Source organism: Leuciscus leuciscus, assembly GCF_965113295.1.
Source record: "Leuciscus leuciscus genome assembly, chromosome: 4".
NCBI lineage: Eukaryota > Metazoa > Chordata > Actinopteri > Cypriniformes > Leuciscidae > Leuciscus > Leuciscus leuciscus.
This window is the reverse complement of record NC_138728.1, coordinates 12,536,465-12,558,292: the sequence shown is the minus strand read 5'-3', so window position 1 is coordinate 12,558,292 and position 21,828 is coordinate 12,536,465. Positions and strand designations below refer to the sequence as shown.

Genomic DNA, 21,828 nt, shown 5'->3' with positions numbered 1-21,828 from the left:
GTTTGACGCAATGGATTTTGTAGGGTGATTTTACATCTAAGTGCTCCCCAAAATATATAAGCTGCCCTCAGTATGCAAAACAATTTTGCAGGTACATTTAGGACAATTAGAATGTCTTAATTCAATTATAGAGACATAATAAATCAACTATTAATTTTGAAAGTAATGTATTTGACATGAAATTTTGTTTGACTTATCCTTAACAATCCTGAATTTGAATTTGAAAAAATGATGTGCACTGAAAAATCATTTATGATAAATACTGTTATATTCCATTAAAAAAGAAAAAATTCACATTTTGATATCATGGTGACTTAAAAAAAATATATATATATATATATATATATATATATATATATATATATATATATATATATATATATATATATATATATATATATATATATATAACATACATTTACATGCAGCAGGGTTTATACAACAAACTGCAGCATTTTTGTAGTATTGGACATTTTGGGTCAGCTTGAAGTATTTAATTCAAATGTACCAAAATTGTACAACTCAAAACACCCTTCATTTATTTCATGGCTTCATGATTTTAAAGTTTGACGTTTATCATGAAGACTTTTATCTTGAAATGCATTTAAAAAAAACGTCCATATGTGTTTTTTTGGTGGCCATCTTGAATGTGTTCAATTCACCAGCGTTTCTGCCTTCACATTCATTGCAAAGGAGACCCGGTCAAGTCCATCTATTTAATTTAAGCGTCTCTTTCCAGGGAGAATGGGCTGAGTTATGCTCTACGTTATACCTCTGTCTGTTGAAGGAAACCCCGTTGTATGCGAGTGCGTGTAGGTGGATGATTTCAGCGTGATTTTTGGAGCGATGTCTGCCGCAGAAGGAGCACACAGCCCGGACAGACTCAATCAGTTCGAGCGGCTGTCTGGAAGGCCTCCGATAAGAGCCGCAGGTCAGTGAGGACTCAGTAAACCGCTTGAATAAGCACAAAAACAACAATATTTTTTTCCAGATAAATAAAATTTCTATCTAATTTCTGTCATAATATAAAGCACAGTTATTTTGTATTTCACATCTCTCGCGATGCTAGCATCTAGCGTTAGCCGTATTGCTAATGGTTGTGTTTTGATTAGAAACTTTTCAAGTTCGCATCTATTAATTATGATGTGTATCACATATTTAACTTTGCAAAAGTCTGTGCATTGTAGTCGTCATTTGATGTTGGCGTTACCGTAAAAGTTGCGTTAAATACGGTTAGCGTGGGAATTGAGCTTGACAGCCTCATTTGCATTTAGCTATAGATGTCAGACGTATTATTTGACTGTGATATGAATATTTTTAATCATTTAGATCTGTATTCAATGTTTTTTTTTATCAAGTATTTGATCGTCTTGTCAAGTGAAGTTTAAGCATTTCTCTTTAATGCATCTGTTAAATGTTGATTTACAGACCAAGCTGTAGTACTGTTATAAAGTTCAAATAGTGCCAATATAGTTGTTATAAATTACAATTTATATATAAGCAGCGAGTGCTTGAACTCTATGCTCTTGGTTTCCAGTTTTAATTTGTTTCAGCCCTGAATAAGCGAACCTGTTAGCAATCATGTTGTACTTGTTACATAGTGATCGACTGAATGAATGCAAGTTTTGGGGGACATTTGTTCCAAACATATTTATTTGTATTTCTAGATTAAACGTTCAACGTTTAATTAAACGTTTTTGATTAAACAAAAAAAATTCTGTTTAAAAGTTGTAGACTAAATGGGTTTTAATGCACACCACCAGTAAAAATAATTGACGTGGCAAGGCTTATATACAGAATTACTCTGTGTTTAGTGTGATGTTTATAGTTTAGGGATGTATTTCACTTGTTTGGACTGTTAATAATGCCACAGATCAGCACATGGGTAAATAAAAGCCGTGCTCTGTCTGGTTCTGTTCAGAGTCACGGTGTAAATACTTCTTTTTTTATTTTTTTATCTTTCAGCAGTAAGACATACACTAATAATTTCAGGCAGCTGTGGTGCATTAAAACAGTACTTGCAGTGTGACATTAGGACTTTAATGATATTCACACACCACCCATCACTGCAGAATGCCTGCAGCTCTAGCCATCTGTATCCTCCTTCCTGTTTATATGAAGAGCGATTAAACGCCTTTTTATACTTGCGCAAAATCTACACCAAACAGAATTTATGTATTCGCCACTTGGGTTAGAAAGAACACAGTATGTTACTCAAAGGTTGTCCTAAACATGTGTTTTGAAGCTGGAGGGTTTCATGCATAATACACACTTCTCAGCTGGAGGCAGCCATAGCCCTCAGATGATGATTTGCATATGGCATTGAAAACCTCAAATCGAACCATGTGACTTGCTGTAGTAATCGTCATGGCCTGCAGTTTGTCTTCAGTGGACATCTTCAGTTTGTATTTTGAAGGGGCTTACGTCGTGTGTTCTCACACCTGGGGAGACTTTTGACTTATAACCACACAGAATCCACTAGAAACCACGTGACAATGCTCTGTCAAACATTACTGGGGTGCATCCATCATTTTTATTGTCGTTTATTTGCTGTTGAACGTAAGCAAACCAGTTATCAGTGTGTTTCCAAACATTGAATCCAGACATATCAACACAGTACATTTAAACAGAGTTCCAGTGAGCATCATTTTTTCCAGGTCTGGATAAGTCATAGAATAAAAAAATAAAAAAGTTTAAATTCTAAATTACTTTATTGACTAGGAATTTCCTTTGTGAGTGCGATCTCTGTAAAAAAAAAAACTTATCCAGTAATCACGAGAGCGTGGGAAAATCATTGAAATTAATTGGTAAGAAGAAATTAATTGGTAAGAAGGTGTGGGAAATCTTTTTTTATCAGTATTTTCATTGTTTTTGAAAAGTCTTTTACACTTACCAAGGATGCATTTATTTAATCAAAAGTACAGTAAAACAGTAATATTGTAAAATATTATTACAAAAATATTATTACAAAAAAAGTAAAACTGCAATGTATTCCTGTGATGGCAAAGCTGAATTTGTCCAGTCTTTAGTGTCACACGGTCTCTCAGAAATCATTCTAATATGCTGATTTGATGCTCAAGAAAAATTTCTTAGCTATTATTATCAATATTGCTAACATTTGTGCTGCTTAATATTGTGTTTTGTAACAGCAATACATTTTTTTTTAATACATTTTTAATTTTATATATGTGACCCTGGATCACAAAACCAGTCATAAGTCGCACGGGTATATTTATGGCAATAGCCAATAATACATTGTATGGTTCAAAATTATCGATTTTTCTTTTATGCCAAAAATCATTAGGCTATTAAGTAAAGATCATGTTCCATGAAGATATGTTGTAAATATCCTACCGTAAATATATAAAACATTTCTTTTTGTGAGTTAATGCAGCACAATCACGAACATAAACGGCCAACTTTAAAGGCGATTTTCTCAATGTTTCGATTTATTTTTTTGTACCCTCAGATTCCAAATTTACAAATATTGTCCTAACCTAACAAACCATACATCAATGGAAAGCTTATTTACCCAGCTTTCAGATGATGTATAAATCAAAAAAAAAAAAAAAATTTGACCCATGTGACTGGTTTTGTGGTCCAGGGTCACATATATATATATATATATATATTTTTTTTATTTTTTTTGCAATCGTGCATGTTTTCTATTTTATCCTGGGTATATGTTGTTCATGCACTAGTACCAAAGGATTTTCATTCTGCTTTGCTTTAAGTATTAGGGCTGTTGAACTTTTGTGAGTATTTTGTGGTCCTTTTGAAGAGTCTCTTAATGTTTTTCATGGTTATTTATTGCACAGATTACTTAAACTGTGGGGCGTGTGGCAGTGAGAAATTGTTGTTTTTTTAATGTAGGAAGTGACATACCATCTCACTTCATTGTACATTAGCCTTTTTTTTACTTCCAAACCCATTTTGTTGACCCCTTGAGTGATGGGCAGGGTGTTTGTCTGTTTATGTCTTTCTTTATTTTGCCATTGTCCTTTTGTTGTTGTTATTTTGTCTGTCTGACTGCGGTAATTGTGGTAACAGGCTCTAAGAAGAGAGTTTCCTGGGTACAAGCTCGAAGACTCCTCGGCCAGCCCTGCCCCAGTCTACGGATCCCTAACAGGTTTTTAAGAGAAGGTGGGTAATAGGCGATGTCTGCCTTTAACTGAACTTCAAAAAGAAAACCCACATGACAAGTCTGGAGGCCTCCCCCATGCTGTCCCCACCCTCCCTCTCTTCAAAACTGCTCTTCTTCACTGTGGTGTAAAAGAAAAAAAGACCACCGCTCTTTTTGTCAGGTCTCTTTCTGCTAAGCTTCATTGGGGGCAAAGCTGGGGCAGGATGGCTTGGGTGTTTAAAAAAGTAACGGGAGAGGCCAAAGTGTTCATCTGGTTGTAAGTGATGTGTGTTGATCCTTTTTATTTGTATTGATTTGTGTCCGTTTTTATTTTTTCACTTCCCTCTCATCTTTATTATCCCTGCGATGCTCTCACTCAGGTGCAGCTTCCAGGTTTCAAGGCAAATTCACTGGCAATAAATTTGCAAGGGTGAGGCTTTGAATTCTGTGATCGTAGGTTCGGTGGCCTATGAACCGTGCTGATAAATTATTTTCAGAGATTCATAAAGTTGGGTGTCAACTTATCAGTTTTGTGCACTGGGGAAAAAAAACGGATGTGTGGAAATTTTACATCTTTTGCGCTTTTGGTTAATTTTAATGTATTACATAATTGAAACAAAACATATTTAATGATATTATACTTTCCATTTTTTATAATATATTTAACAACAATAATGCTAATAATTTATATATATATATATATATATATATATATATACATTAGTAGTAATTGTTGTTTTGTAACAAATAAATATAATATTTATTATTAAATTAATAAATGAATAAAAACCTATTTATAAATGGAGTTGTTTCAGCCAAGATCCTGTTTGTGTATCTGAATCTGCATTGTGTTTGGGGGAGTGGCCATAGCTTCTTTAATATGAATATTTAATTAAGCAGGCCTGGACAAGGAATGCAAGGCTTATTAGGGTTTGAACTAGTAGTTGTTAATTCATTTGGTGTCGCAGGTGTGTTCTGTTCACTGTTACCCATGCTGTTTTGTGTTAAATTGTTGTATTTGAAGTCGCCATCGTGTAGATTTTTCTTCTAAACAAGTCAAACTTCAGATATGCATTTGTACATATAGGTTTGACACATTTTCAAGCTTTATATGAGTGAAAGAAGTTCATTTAAGGCTAATCCATTCACTTCTACATCTGCAATATTTGGATCCCATTATGAAATTCTAGTGAATTAAATATGAAAAAATCTGGTTGGAGATTATAAAGCTCACTCAGTTTTAATTTGTAGATTCAAGAATGCATTTCAAGTTGGATGAACGTGGTTGGATTCACTTTACTCATAATAGAGTTGATCTAACTCAAGAAAAGTGTATTCATCTAACATATATGTATCTGAAATGTAGATACATTTTATTGCCCAACTGCTTACCTTAAAGTTAGTCAAATCAGAATGGGTTATGTTTCTATGTTATGAATGAAACTAAACTAATAATGCAGTTTGCATTTTGTTTCACAGGTGACTTTGTGAAGAACCAACTCAAATGTGTCTTTAATCTCCTTCCTGCTTTCCAGAACTGTCCCGTGGAGGCTTGAATATTGACGTTGTGCTTACTCAGAATAATTTGTTGCCTTAGGGCTGGTTCACACAACGCATGTCACGTAGAATGACGCTGCAAAAGACGCGAGCTCAATGGTTAAAGACGTCTGCGTTTACTTTGAAAAACAATAGAAAAGCAGCACAGTGAACGACCCCTTACAGTTCAATCCCAGCAACAAACACTGGGTCTCATTTTCCCTCCATCCTTAATCTTTCCTTCTACCTTTCAAGACAGATGCTAACTCACTGAGGACTTCCCAGCTGTTTGTTCGTCTCATCATCAATAGGCTGCTGTCTGTCTCTGTAGGTCACAGAGCCCCCCCAGCCCGGAGTGGCCATCGCTGTGTAGCAGACAACACCAACCTCTATGTGTTCGGAGGGTACAACCCCGACTACGACGAATCAGGCGGCTCAGAGAACGAAGACTACCCGCTGTTCAGGGAGCTGTGGAGGTTCCACTTCGCCACAGGGACATGGCAACAGATCCGCACGGAGGGTTTCATGCCCACCGAACTGGCTTCGATGTCAGGTATTGTGAAAATTAAAATAGTTTTATTTTATTTTTATTTTGAGGATATTCCAAAAAGCCACCGGTAAGTCAGGTATTTTAAACCTCTTTCCTCTCTTGACCATCTTGTTTGTACGTCACACAGCTGTTTTACACGGAAATAACCTGCTTGTGTTCGGCGGGACCGGAATCCCGTTCGGGGAAAACAACGGAAATGATGTTCACGTCTGCAATGTTAAATACAAACGTTGGTCCCTCCTCAACTGCAGGGGAAAGAAACCCAATCGAATATATGGACAGGTACAAAAACCCAAACTAATTCATATGATTGAACCTATTAATGAAAACAAGTACAAGGTATCCAATGTTTTCTAGTATGTTATGTAGATTAAATGAGTGATCCCTATTTTGTGTTTTGCAGGCGATGGCCATAATCAACGGCTTCCTGTATGTATTTGGAGGTACGACAGGCTACATCTACAGCACAGATCTTCACAGACTGGATCTAACAACACGTGAGTGGATTCACCTGAAACCCAACAACCCTCCGGATGACCTGCCTGAGGAGCGGTGAGTCAACTTTTTTGGGGGGATTGTGGTTTGGTTGTAACCGTTAATTGAAAGTGCATTCAACCAAAACCCTGACTGTTAATAAAGTAATCGTAAAATAAATCTATATGAATAAAGCGGGTTTAATCCAAGCCTTATAAAGAGGCATGATTGCTTTGATATGATGAACAGATTTAATTTAGGCTTTTATTCACATATAAACATTAAAGGTAGGGTAGGCAATTTCTGAGAGGCTAGCAATAGCAAGCTAGCTTTGAAAGCTTCCTCCAACGTGCACAGCAGAGTTAAAATACCTCATCTCAAAGCACATAACATTACAATAATAATGAACGTAAACGACTTCAACTTGTACCACCTGACTGCTGCAGATTCATTTCGGCATTGATAGTGCTGCCATACAAATGCATAATTCCGAGGACGGGAATGGCTCGATCACTGCAGTTATGCTGTGAACTTAGCATAAGCTCATTGTTTTGGTTCAGGAGGAACTGTAAAAGGCGGCTGCTGTCTTGTCTACAACTCTGCGTAGTCCTGAGACTTCCACAGAAGATGCATGTAAATGTTTAAAAAATATTTAGACCATTTTTATTATTGATTACTATCAGGATGTGAAGAGAGTTTTAACCAGTATTACGCAATGTTTATGAAAAACCTTTAAACAGCAAACATACATATAGCGTTCAAATTCGCCAATCGGATGCTCAAGTGATACAGTTACAGCTTCTCTTTGTGCTCTCTGATCAATATTTAAATGTGAATAAAAGTCTAAATTAAATCTGTTCATCATATAAAGTGATCGTGTCTCTTCAGAAGACTTGGATTAAACCAGTCTATTCATATGAATATCTTTTACGATCACGTTATGAACATTTTTAAGTTTTGGGTGTATAGACTTTCAATGGAGGGACAGAGATCTCTCAGATTTCATTAAAAATATTTTAATTTGTGTGCTGGAGAGGAATGAAAGCCTTATGGGTCTGGAACAACATAAGGGTGAGTAATTGATGACACTAACCCTTTAAACAAAGCTAGGGTTACTAAAACTCACTCTTTGTCTGATGTCAAAAGGTCAGTCTTTGAGCAGATATGACAAACTTCCTTCCTTCTAAATTTGTTTCTTGTAGATATAGGCATGAGATAGCTCATGATGGACAGAGGATATATATTCTAGGAGGTGGAACTTCCTGGACTTCCTACCCATTAGACAAGGTACAAATGCTTCCATGAATCACCAATTTAGGTAGCGTTAATTTCACAAATGTTACATGATTTATTTTGTTTACTGGAAATAATTGGCCTTGCTTATGAGAAATAAACACGTCCCTGTGCAAATAGTTCTTAAATTGTCCAATCAAACTGCTTATGACAATTTACGTTAATGAATGTAATTTAAAAAAAATGCAGAAATGTTATTGTAAGTGACAATTGTCCCAAATGTTTAGATACACGCATATAACCTTGAAACAAATTCCTGGGAGGAAATCGCAACTAAGCCTCATGAAAGAATAGGTGAGTAATGAAATTCTCATCTTAATCTTTTTGACATCTGACAACGGAAAGCACACTGTGAATGTTTTGTATTACATGCTTATTCAGTGCTTTTTTCTTCTTCAGGATACCCAGCCCCACGGAGATGTCATAGTTGTGTGCAGATTAAAAATGGTAGAGTCAGTTAATAAACTAACTGTTGAATTGAAGATTTTACTCTTTTACTGTTACTTTTTCGAGCTCAGTGTTTGATTTGCTGTTGTTGTTTGTGGCAGATGTATTTATATGTGGAGGTTACAATGGTGAAGTAATACTGGACGACCTGTGGAAAATCAACCTGCAGACGTTCCAGTGGAATAAACTACCTGCAGTGATGCCTGAACCTGCGTATTTCCACTGTGCTGCTGTTACCCCGGTCAGTTTATTTTATTTACATTTTATTCATATTTTTTATTATCATATTTATATATATATATTAAAAAAAGGTAATAAAATATATGAATAAAATGTAAATAAAAATGTCAATACATAATATATATATATATATATATATATATATATATATTAGGGGTGTAACAATATATCGTGTCACAATATATCACAATACAAAAATATAACAATATGTATCGTGGATAGTGACAATATGTATTGTGTATAGTTCACCCAAAATGAAAATTAAAAAAAGTTTTAGTGTCAGTACTACATTAAAATACTATATTGTTGAATATAATGTATAATAATGCAATGGGGGAATATTTGTGTGTCCTGATAATGCCAAATGTTTTATGTTACCAGTAAAAAGTGCCCTACATTATTTTAAATATATCTAGTCAGTGAAAGAGTTTAAGCAAATTCGTCTAAAATAATTCAGTATTTTCAGCTTCAGAATCATGAATATTTTTATTCTGGTGTCTCTATTGTCCTGTGCATTGGGTTACAAGTCCAAGCCTATTCATTTACACACACAATGTAATATAAAATATAGCATTTTAATCACCAGTACATTTTTGGTTAACCTTTTACCATATGTCTTGGAGTATTGCAATAATTTCGTACCGTGAGTTCAGTATCGTGGTATGTATCGAATCGTGACATGAGGGTATCGTTACACCCCTAATATATATATATATGCATGTGTATGTATGTATTGAGATTTTTATTTACATTTTATTTTTGTCATCCTCAAGCATTCATTTATTTATTTATGTATTTATTTATTTTTTCTCAGGCCGGTTGCATGTACATCCACGGTGGCGTGGTGAACATCCATGAGAATAAGCGGACTGGTTCCTTGTTTAAGATCTGGCTGGTAGTGCCCAGTCTGCTGGAGCTGTGCTGGGATCGTCTGCTCAAATCCTTCCCGCACCTGGCGCAACTTACCCCGATACAGCTGCTAAACTTGGGCCTCACCCAGGAACTCATTGAACGCTTAAAATGAAGAGGGGGCTGTGTGCGCGAGGGACCATATGTGTACGTACTATGTGTGTCCTTTTTTTTTTGTTTTGGAAGCTGATCATGGGCAGGACAACGGCACTTGACGCCAGCGCGTGGACTCAAGCTTCAGGATCGACTAAGGAACCCCATCCTAACGCAGCCCGCCTTAAAACTAAAAACTGAAGGATGCCTTTTTTTGTTTTGCGTATGCACGTTTTAATGATTTGAAAGTCAATACAAAACATAAATATCCTTTAAAGTGAAGGGTTTTTTCTCAAACACTATATGGGTCAGTGACCTGGATGGATTTTTCTTTTCTTTTTTTTTCTTGAGATTGTAATATTGTTATTTATTGGCCTTCAGAAGTGACATGAGGGACATTGAGTTGATTTTACTGATGTATCTTAATTCCTGTCCTGTCAAAGAATTATTTAAGTTTTATAAATCACCACATCACAGCATGAATATTTAATCAGCAGTGATGTAATTGGGGTTTAATTAGTTTCCAGGCAACTGTTCAGATCACTACTGAACAGATACCAACTTATGCAGAACTATTGATGCCTGGGATTGTGATTTAAGGTTTTACTGCAATGAAAATGGTGCAAACAGTGTTGAATGTTTTAACAAAATGGCAATTTTGGTTTTCACTGCGAATGTTGATTTTTAGGTTGGACGCTGTTGCTCAGATCTGCAGTTACATCTGCACTTAAGGCACAAACACCAGACCAAGTAATTTATTTTTAATTTTTTTTTCAACAAAGCTGTACAGCCATAGCAGAGCTGTTCCCATGTTTCACTCAATTTTGTAAACCAGTCATTACATCACTGTGAATAAGGTGCTCCTTAATTTACTTTTAAAGCTTTTACTGAAATAAAATGTTTGTTTTTCCTTAAACGAATCGTCACTCATCAAAGTTTTTAAATCAACACATTTCAGCCAACTGCAGACACATTTAATTGATCTAGTGCCTTTCCGAGCAAGACCTGATAATGTGCTAAATTTAACAATGAGACAAAGCCTGGCTAAAAGCACTTTATTATTATTTCATTCAAATTTTACTCGAACAAGCTGGCCTGAATTTATAATACAACAAAGGTGCGCACTTACCATTTTCATCAAGCTTTCTAGCACTTGACACATTTACTATAAATAAAACTTAAGACTATTTCATGATTGGTCAGCATAATGCTAATGATATTTTGGGCCTTGTGTATATCTGTACAGTCAAAAAAAAAAAAATGAACTGATAACCTTCCTGTCATTTAGCAATAATGTAGCGGAGCATCTCTTTACTATGCGGACCCATTTAAACTATCAAGCTCTGAATTCAAAATCATCACCAGTCGAAATGCCAAATACAGCATCTTGAATTCAAAGTTCATGCATTTTATTTTAATGGTTTGTGACCATGGAACTACATTTATTAGGCACCAGCAATTGATGTAGTTGAGTAAAATGTTAAAAGATTCATAATTGCTATCATTACACCCTCTGTATCTGTAGCTTCACTCTGGAATTGGGTCACATAACATGCTCAAATGTGCCTACCCACCACTTTCTGCCATTTTATTTCTTCATGACTGGATTCCTGTTTGCATGGGTCAGGACTTTAGGATGCTTTGTCATACAGGCAATGTGCAGACTGTGACAACTTCATATTTATGACTTTCATAGAAATGATTTCAGCAACACAGCGGAATATTTCACTCAGTCTGCATGGCGTGATGGGAGTCCCTACATTTGTGTTTTTTGAGACGAGGGGTCTCGCTGGACTTCAATTCCTCAGTTGTGCAGCAAATGTTTAAGGTACTCACCGGTTACCTGTAACTTGTGTACCAGTTTTGTGTTTTATTGTTGAAAAATTAAACTTGTTCAAACTGCTGGCTGTGTTGTATCTCTGGTGTTTTTACATCTAATCAAAAATTACAACAAGAAAAGGTAATGAAAGGAATACAAAATTTATTCATTTTGATAGATGGCTACATCTACTCTTTTTTTTTGTATGTGAATGTAAAGTATTTTATGCATATTTTAAGTAAACATGATGAAATTACATTCAGCTTCAATCAGGCTTTAAGAAAGAGCTCTAATACTTCACATGATGGGGAGAGAGAGAAAAAAAAAATCTAAATAAAGACATTTACAGTGTATATGGAACAAACATACACAAAAACATTATACAAACATGCCAACAATAAAAGATAATAGGGGAAAAAGTCATTTTTCAACATCCAAGAGGAGCAGGTGCAAAAAAGTACAAAGCCAGGAGAATGAGGTACACAACCACCAGAGCCGTTCCTGTTCAGGAACACAACAATAGTCAGAAATTAGAATTCACTTTTTTATGTAACAATGAAACCTGAACTAATATCTTATAACTAAACCAAACCATAGAAATGACATAATACTAATTCATTGTCTCAAATCAAGCACAACAAAAGGCGCTATAAACAAAACTTGTATACGTTAGTTCATACATTATACATAACATTTATATTTTATTATTATTTTGGTAACATTTATATTATATTTTATTATTATTTTGGTAACACTTTACAATAAGTTCTCATTTGTTAACATTCATGTTAACTAATGCATTAATTAACTATGAGTAATATATTATTAGAGCTTTTTTTAACCTTTATTAATGTTAATTTATAATAAAGAAAATACAATTGTTGATCGTTTTTTCATGTTAGTTCACAGTGCATTAACTAATGTAAACAGATACTTTTGATTTTAAAAATGTATTAGTAAGAATGTAGTAAATGTAATGTAGAAATGAACATTAATTAGGAGTAGCTATGTTTCCATTCCATCCATTATAATGTGCATTTTAGGATATCACATAAAATACTGGATGAAAACGGCAAGATGGGCATAAATTCTAAAAGTGCACATAATAAAAACTGTAAAGTAAAAAAAATTCTGATAACACATGAGCATAAACTATGATGGAAACACATTTACTGAATAAATCCCTCAAAAAAAAAAAAAAAACTACTTCAACAGTGGATGTTATTAGATAACTGGACTAACCAGCTGAACATTTTTATAGCACAGCATCTCAAATGTTGGTTTGATCATTCTGAAATGCCTTAGCCAAAGCCTGTCATCAAAATGATTTGGATTAATTTCCCTCTAAGCATCTCACATGATTGCATTTTCAAATACCAGGCATCTGAATGCAAACCAACATTTCGTCCATGCACTCTGAAACGCAAGTCATTTATGATGTAGAAAAAAATAGATAGTGGTGATTGCAGTAACTTCCATTTTTATTACAGATATTTTGCACCAATTTCCCATGAAGTGACCATTTTGTTTTCCTGAACATGGGTTTGGTGCTTTATTCGTAAATGTTTTATGTTATTCGCAAACGTTTTAGTTAATTTGTACAACTTTGGATAGAACCATAAATCATGTAGAAGCATTGTTAGTTCATGCTAACTAATGTTAAATGAAGCATTATTGTAAAGAGTTACCATTATATTTTGTAATAGTTCACCCAGAAATCAAAATTCTGTCATCAGCCTTTTTCAAACCTATATGACTTACTTTCTTCAGTAGAATACAAAGGAGTTATTGCCGAAGAGCGATCATGGCTGTTAAGCAGACTGTTCCTTACGTGATGATTTTTATTTTTGACAAACTATTTCTTTAATCACTAATACTAATAATGCTTACCCTGAAAGTAGTCCGACTTTCCATCCATAAATATGTAGTTGACCAGGATAACGCTAAAGATGCTTGCCCAGAGGTGTAAATCACTGAATATGAGAACGAATCCAACATCCTTTGGAGAAACAAATAACTTGTGTCATACCGCAGAACTGAGTAACAGAAACCAACTTAAGTTATTTTTAAGTGTGACTTACGTAAAAAGCATTGAACAAGATCAGTAGCGGTATCTGCAGCATGCACACCTGAACTGCAATGCAGCTCCCCACTTCCAGGCTAGATGATAAACATAACCATATTAGAGGCAGATCCAGATCATATATTGAAAACAGTCGAGTACACATTTTTGTAAGAGTTGTAACCTGAGACTGATGTTGTTTTGAAGAGCAAACTGGATCCCATTGACTATCTCAGGAAGCTCGGGAACCATGGCCAATACAGTAACTCCAATAAAATACTGTAACACAATACATTTGTGATATAAATGAACATTTAAGCTTGGATACAGAGTAAGAACAAGGCCTGCTATTTATGAAAAAGACCTATAGGCTATTTATAAAAAGTTTTTTTTTTGGTGTCTACTAAAACAGGTTTGAATGTTCAAAAAACTCATTATTTTTCACTTATTTTAAATAGTTGCAGCACCTCTCTTCCCAGTATGTCTGTAATGCTGTTTAGTTCCGGTCTCTATGAAGCCCCTCCTTCCAAAAAGCGCAATGTGCTCTGATTGGTCGGCTGGACTAGTGAGTTTTGATTGGTTAACCACTTTTTCCGGAAATTTCACGCAATTCATCACACTATTAAAGCAACTCGACCAGGACTCGATTCCTTTGGTGAGAATTATTTAAAGAATATTGTGACGTGAACCTTCCTGGAAGAAAACTCAAGACTACAATCGAGGTATTTAGAGAGTTCAGAAACAGCGCTTACTCATATAGAGATAAACTCCCTTTGGAGCTGACTTTGTGCTTTGTAACTTTGCAGACCTTTTTCATGCTCAAACAGCAACATTACAAAAAGTTTAAAAATGTAAAAAAAGAAATTAATAATAATAATAATAATAATTATAAAAAAAAAAAAAAAAGGGATAAAAAAATAAACATAAAAAAAAAAAAAAAAAAAAAATGTATATACATTTTTGTACCTGTGAGACACTGGAGTTGGAGAGGATCGGTTTAATGTTTTCAGTGCTGAGATCAGCACAAGCTGCCATCATTACCGTAGCCAAAATGAGCACCACTAGAGCTCTCGTTCTAGACCAATGAACCACTGCACCATGGTCACTAATAACTAAGACACACACAGAGAGAGATTAGGACATTAAAAAATAAAAGCACACCTACAACTGCATAACTCAAATGCAAAATCACAAATACACACCATGACAGTGTCCGTCACTGACGTGGATATCATAAATATGCGAATGAGTCTTGAGGGTGAAGATCAGGCCAATGAGATACGCAGCAGGTAACAGGACAGAGATGGTGTACACTAAAGGCCTGAAAGCAAAGACGGAAATATTTTAATGTCTTTATGCTGTAATAAATGCTTTTGAATAATGACTGTTTACTATTGTCTTTTTAGAGCTGCTTTACACCAGAATTGAATTCTGCTTGCATCACTGAATTATTATTTTGTGGTTTATCACTGTAAAGCTGCTATGAAACAATCTGTATTGTATAAGTGATATAAATAAAGATGACGACTGTAAAAACAAGTGCGATTGGATACTCACTCGATATGACTCAAAAAAAGTGGTCGGTTGTTTTCGCTCTGTAGGAAAATATCATGGTCATATATTTAAATACTGTGCTTTGCATCATATACATCCAGAAATGTGTCTAAACGGCCTGAATTATATTAAGTAAACAACATACCAGGTCATAGTGGCAATTGTTACAAATGAAGGGGTTTGTGATGTTACCAGGTGAGTTGTTACAGCCCTCACATATAAAGTTTCCATAAGCTTTTGAAAACAACGTGGGGGCGAAAACACCTGTGGTCAGAGGTAAAAGGTCAAAAAGAATTCATTCTACCTAAAAACAGTGAATTTTTGGTGGTGCTTTCACCTCCTACTGATATGAAGAGCAGGGCTGAGCTGACCCCTGCCGACCTGCTGTTGAACCGCTGCTCTCTGTGCTTGCAGCCCCCGATGATCATACAGATCCCCTAAAAGGCACTCACACAGAATGTAGCTGTTAGGGGAATTTTATAATGTACAACATACAGTAGAGGTCAAAAGTTTGGAAACATTACTTTTTTTATATTTTTGAAAGAAGTCTCTAATGCTTATCAAGGCTGCGTTTATTTGATCAAAAATACAGAAGAAAAAAAACAGTAATATTGTGAAATATTATTACAACTTAAAATAATAGTTTTCTATTTGAATATACTTTAAAAAATAATTTATTCCTGTGATGCAAAGCTGAATTTTCAGCATCATTACTCCAGTCTTCAGTGTCACATGTGACATCCAGTCTATCACATGATCCTTTAGAAATCATTCTAATATTCTGATTTATTATGAGTGTTGGAAACAGTTCTGATCTGTTACTTTACTATTATAAATCTTTACTATCACTTTTTATCAATTTAACACATCCTTGCTGAATAAAAGTATTGATTTATTTCAAAAAAAGAATAAGAAAAATTACTGACCCCAAATTACTGACCAGTAGTGTATATTGTTGTTACAAAAGATTTCTATTTTGAAAAAATTTGCTTCTTTTTTTATTTTATTTATTTTTTACTTTTTATTCATCAAAGTATCCTAAAAAAGTATCACAGGTTATGAAAAAATATTAAGCAGCAGAACTGTTTCCAACTTTGATAATGAATCATCATATTAGAATGATTTCTAAAGGATCATGTGATAGAGACTGGAGTAATGATCCTGAAAATTCAGCTTTGCATCACAGAAATAAATGATAATTTAAAGTATAATAAATTGAAAAAAATGTATTTTAAATTGTAATAATATATCACAATTTCTGTATTTTTGATCAAATAAATGCAGGCTTGATGAGCAGAAGAAACTTTTAAAAACATAAAAAATAGTAATGTTTCCAAACTTTTGACCTGTACTGTATATGTGTGGCTGGTATCAGAGCAGAAGGGCTAGTGTGAGAAATCAGCAACACAGAAACACACACATAAAAAAAAAAAAAAAAAAGCACACTCGCTCTCACAGGTATGAAGAGGATGCAGCCCAGCAGGGTGCCGGTGAGAGCAGATTTGACGATCTCCGCATAGCACTTGTTTCCTGCGCGGTGACCCTGCAGCAAAGCTGTGATGTAGAAGGCCATCTCCGTAATCGAGCCGAACGTGGCGTTTACTACCGCTCCCACTGCAAAGTTACTCTGTGCGGAAATACTACAGAGAAAACAAGATTTCACACAGATTTGACATGAAAAATTAACAATATAATAAAATATATAAACTTGAATAGATACATATAAACAGATTTAAGATTTAAATGTTACCTTGCTATCCCCATTCCAATGTAGTAAGACAATGGGATAATGGAGCTCACTGCTGTGGCAAACTTCACCTCTGAGCTCACAAAATAATGATCTCTGTCCACATATCCGATCACCAGAGTAATGATAACCAGCGGCAACAGGTCTGAATATCGGTTTTAAAGATTTTAACATGTCCATAAATACTGCATATCATAAAGAAAATCTACTTTTCTTTTTTTGCAATAAAGCTTGCTAAAGGGATTTGTCAACAAAAGTAGTTTAGTTCAATATTTATAACATTTATTGAGTATATTTATATACTTTATTATATTTTATTATATTTTATTATTTTCATCATTACCTCCCTTTTGTCTCAGTTGTTATTTTTCTTTCCCCGCCCTGTATGTCTCATAAAACAATTATGACTAAATCATACATAAAAAAGGTATGGTGAGAGTGGTTTAAAATCAGGCATAGACATGAAGGATACTGACAGCAAACACATTGATCCCATCCACAGTGTATTTGTAGTAGTACCAGTTGAAGGCACGGTAACAGCAAAGCAGAACTCTGGTCTCGCAACCACCTTGTGGCTAAAGAATCGTAGATACAACAACTATTAGTAAAACAGTTAGTAAAATTATCATGTAAACAGTAGAATAGTACTCACCTTTTTCACAGTCCGAACTTTGACCTCTTCCGGTGGCATGAGCAGGATGATGCTCAAGGTCCTGGCGTTCATTTTTGACACAGGGATGGTGAACACCATCATCCAGGACAGGAAGACGGCCAGGATATGAACCACAGCCAGCAGGGGATATCCCAGCATCAGCCAAACATACGTACTCAACCGACACTAGGAAGAAAACATTGAGGTAACCATTTATTGAATTCTTATCTTTTTGTTGTACTTTTAGTTTATAGCAGTCCTCATGGGCTTCAAACTAACAACCGTCTGGTTAACAATCCTAAACTTTACCAACGATGCATTAAACCCCAAGCATGATTTACAGAATAACAATGGCCTATCAGCTAGGCCCTGTTTACACCTGGTTTTAAGATGCATTTTGGTCGTTTTGTCCACCTTCAACCCCTTCTGTCCTGATTTCTTCGAGGGGAGAGTAAATTTATAGGCTTTTTCAGATCTCTAAATCTAGTGGACAAAGTCTACATTGTACATTCGACTAAGTTCACGCAATGTACATAAATCCAGACGATTTTGTATTTAAAAATCTCTTAATATGTAGTGACCTTTAATTTGGAGCAAGAGAAACTGGGGAAGTGACTGCTCACAGCTGATTGGTCCGTTTTCAGTTTGAGATCTCTTACCCAGAACATAACCTGCCCTGGAGCAGGTTAGCCGTGGAGAGCAAGTTACAATGGCGATGAACACTGCTTAAGGCCAAGCCACTTTTCATGGTGCCTAAAACCCAGGGTTGGCACAAACTAAACTGAAACATACTTAGTTATCCACCTAAACCAGCCTCAGGTAAACTGGGCCCTAAATAAATGTTTCAAAACTGACAGTCTCACCCAGTAACGTGTCTTCTTGGGGGGCAGCGTAGGCGTAGGGATTTCTGAGATAAAGACAGGAGCGGAGCGCAGCAAAGGTGTAGATTCTTTCACCTCCAAAGACTCCTTTACTTCATCCACTTCCTCTGGAATGGCCTCACAGTGTGGGAATTTCATACAACATTTCCTAAGAAGGCTGCTGCTCTGAAATTTAAATATGAGCAGTCAGACGAGAGACTTCACATTTAGATTTGAAAGGAGTGCAGTTGCAAATATATCAGTGAAAATGGATTATTGGCATTCTAAATCAATTATAACACGGAAAACATGAAGACAGCAGAGTCTGGAATGAATGTCATGTGCCATGCTATAGACATAAGATTTGTTTATTTAACTGGCCTTTGCAAAATGATTTAACGGTGTGACAGAATAAAAAATTAAAAAACATGAACAGGCTACATATATGCTTTTGAGGAACCTTTCGCTGATACATTTTGCTCTTACTTTCTGCAATGCCTTTCCAAATGGCCATAAGAAATACCCTGACAGCTCCAAACAGAGTTTTCCTATCACAAAATATGAGAGAACAGATTCAAGTGAGAATAAAGTGTCAAAATGCAACTGAAATGGACTATTAACAAAAATAAATGACAAATGAACCCTGACATACCATATGGGATCCCAGCAATGGTACAAAACATCAGCAGACTAACCAAGAAGTAAAACAAAGAGATCCACCAGCCAAAGAGCAATACATATACTATATTTCCAACAGAAACCAGTGATCCTAGAAGCAAAAGAGATCAAAAACATTAGTTAATCAACAGACTACAGTATTTTATACATTCAAACCACACTTAAAATGAATGGAATGCCATAGGATAAATGATAAAACATTAAACCATGAGGCATCTGTAAAGATCTTTCTCAGTCATTTCTGTTTAAATTACTATTAACCAAATGGTCACAAAAAAATATTTTTGAGGAAAGTTTTTTTTTTTCTTTAAAAGTGTTATAGATTAATATATTTTGCAGTGACACATATTTTCAAGGGTGGCTTGCATGTCCAATAATTTTTGGAGTTTATCTTTTTCTCATTGATTTGTGTCTAACCTGTATGATGTTTGATGTAGTTGAGCTCAGAATAAAGCTCCTTAACTACATCAGATCTGTCCTCAATGGGCCGCTCGGTTACATGACTCTTCCATTTCCTGAAACCAAACTGGCATACAAACAAACAAATCATTTCCTCCAGTTATTGCATGGATTTGCACCCTTATTCTGTTTTTTTTTTTTTTCACTCTTGAAACATCCCTGAATGTTAAAACAGGAATATTTCATGAGCGCTCATATTTACACACCTTGTAGTTGTTGGCAAGTTTATGCGCCTCCACCTCGTTTTCTGCTCGGATGGTGGTTCTGACGCTCGTTTCCTGCCAGACGTCATCCGTGCATCGGGAATGCAGGGAATGCCCTGAAAAGTGATAATTTTTGGAGAAAGATCTGCAACAATCCTTTGTAATAAAATGGCTGATTGCTTTTTCATTGCTAATATTTTATGCATGCTAAAAACACACAATCTAGATTTTCACACATTTTGCCTAACCTTATAACATAAAACAAAATTGTAAATATGTAAATAATAAAAAAAAATAAAAAAAATCATTTCTACCCAATAAATATTGAAATTGTTCGAAGCTTATTTCATTCTGTTTAATGACACTTTCCTACAAACAAGAGCAAAAAAGTGATAAAATACTATTTTTAAAACTTTGAGTCTGACTATGTGAATACACTCACTGTGGGTAGAGAGGCATTTCGGGGTGTAGTGTGCTAAATACTGGGAGGTGCAGGGGGAAGGAGTATCTGGGATCTCAAGATATGCTCCGGCTACACACAGTCTGTCACACTGGGAGCTACAGCGGCGACCTTTGGGTTCATGGTCCCAGAGGGGCTCTAAAGGTCAAAAAGAGAAAGAAATCAATGTCTCAGTGGATTTAGAGGTTTCTCATGGTCATCTGATGACTTGGTCGAGTCCCCAACCAGTCAGTGTGGAACTAACGAAAGACTCCTGATGGTCACATGAACAAGAGTTTCTAACATAACATGAGTAAAGCGACTGTGTCTGATGGCATTGCTAATTGATATCATGGCATAAGTAAAAATAAAATAAGAATCAAAGCAGAAAAAAAAAAGTTTTACATTTACTACCATATTTCAACACAAGAAGTCAAATATTACTTAAGGGCCTATTAGCTTTAATTGATTTCATATTAAAAACTGAAATATATGTTTAGAAGTTCAAAGGTCACATTACTTCAGCATTTAAGAATTAACCAAACATCACATACTCACAAATAATTTCAAAGATATATTTAGAAAAACTGCTTACAATCTTTATTTTCAGATGTGAGCAAAGCAGTGATGATATAACTATGGAAATTGCCTTTAAATTTGTGACAGATTAATAACAAACAAACACTTTTTTTGACAAGCCATCTGCACATTGATGTTTTTTACGTGCAGATTTAACTTTTCATCTACAGTGAGTAGGTAGAAACAGGAGAAATTAGTCTCTCCTTACAGGTGTGAGACATTCCCAAAATTCCCCAACAAATCGGATTTGTCAAAATATCTACAATTACAAACTGATATGACTTAAAATCTCCAAAAGAAATCGAATGAGTTTCAATAGTTTAGGAAAACCACTGGTACCCAAACAAACAAACAAACAAACAAACAAAGCAGACAAACAGAGAAAACTAGCTTAAATGAATGCATACTGAGAGAAAAAAGTCTCTGAGCTTCTTAATAATCATAAAATGACTGTAATACTCGCCTGAACTCTCGGTGGACCGTCGCCTCCGACTCTCCACATCAGCGGACATCGTGTGTTTGGTGTTGTAAGCCATCCTGCAATGTTCAGTCTCGCGCCTCCACCATCAGATCATGATCAGTTCATCTGTGCGCGCCTCCGACGCCTGCTGGGAGCGCGCTTCTCAGCACTGCCCTTCTTTCCCTGTCTAAACATTTGGAATTAATTGTGTGATGCCAAAAATAACCTACAGTATACTGCGACTACTACTAGTACTACTACTACTACTACTAATAATAATAATAACAACTAAAATAATAATTAGTACTTTTATTTTTGTCATAAGACAGTTTCAGTGCCACGTAAAAAAGAAAGAAAAAAAAGTAACATTACGAGAGTAAAGTGTTATTTAAGTCATAAAATTATACAACGATTAATGTCATAGTATTAGGTAATCAGTTTTTTCATTTTATATTATACAGTTAGGGATTTTCAGGGATCTTTTTTTTCTGAAGGTGAAATCATCACTCGAGAATGTGGCAATGTAAGCTATTATTGTTCTTATGATAGTGTCATTGAATCCTTTACTTAGCCTATTTTTATTTCAACAACACAGATTCATTCAGGAACGAAACACCACTGATGTGTGTTTCTAGGAGACCATTGGTGGAG

At 35.2% G+C, this 21,828-nt stretch overlaps 2 protein-coding genes across 3 annotated transcripts; one reads left to right on the top strand and one right to left on the bottom strand.

The window, feature by feature from the left end:
• Nucleotides 1–648: 648 nt before the first annotated feature.
• On the top strand, nucleotides 649–11,568 carry klhdc10 (kelch domain containing 10). Of its 2 annotated transcripts, XM_082166991.1 has the most exons (10): nucleotides 649–931; nucleotides 4,051–4,143; nucleotides 5,991–6,212; nucleotides 6,337–6,491; nucleotides 6,613–6,761; nucleotides 7,886–7,970; nucleotides 8,204–8,270; nucleotides 8,376–8,423; nucleotides 8,525–8,664; nucleotides 9,478–11,568. In XM_082166991.1, the coding sequence occupies exons 1-10, from the start codon at nucleotides 847–849 to the stop codon at nucleotides 9,685–9,687; spliced, it is 1,254 nt and encodes a 417-aa protein (XP_082023117.1). In that variant the 5' UTR covers nucleotides 649–846; the 3' UTR covers nucleotides 9,688–11,568. The 2 variants fall into 2 exon arrangements, with proteins under 2 accessions (XP_082023117.1, XP_082023118.1); XM_082166992.1 differs by lacking the exon at nucleotides 4,051–4,143.
• cax1 (cation/H+ exchanger protein 1) lies at nucleotides 10,424–21,252 on the bottom strand. Its single transcript, XM_082166987.1, has 20 exons — nucleotides 21,181–21,252; nucleotides 20,142–20,297; nucleotides 19,703–19,815; nucleotides 19,455–19,563; nucleotides 19,012–19,128; nucleotides 18,846–18,907; nucleotides 18,363–18,545; nucleotides 17,500–17,685; nucleotides 17,320–17,422; nucleotides 16,851–16,992; nucleotides 16,557–16,740; nucleotides 15,438–15,537; nucleotides 15,246–15,364; nucleotides 15,104–15,141; nucleotides 14,749–14,867; nucleotides 14,513–14,658; nucleotides 13,731–13,825; nucleotides 13,566–13,644; nucleotides 13,375–13,483; nucleotides 10,424–11,985 (listed from the first exon to the last, which is right to left on the bottom strand). The coding sequence occupies exons 1-20, from the start codon at nucleotides 21,227–21,229 to the stop codon at nucleotides 11,912–11,914; spliced, it is 2,283 nt and encodes a 760-aa protein (XP_082023113.1). The 5' UTR covers nucleotides 21,230–21,252; the 3' UTR covers nucleotides 10,424–11,911.
• Between the last annotated feature and the right edge of the window lie 576 nt (nucleotides 21,253–21,828).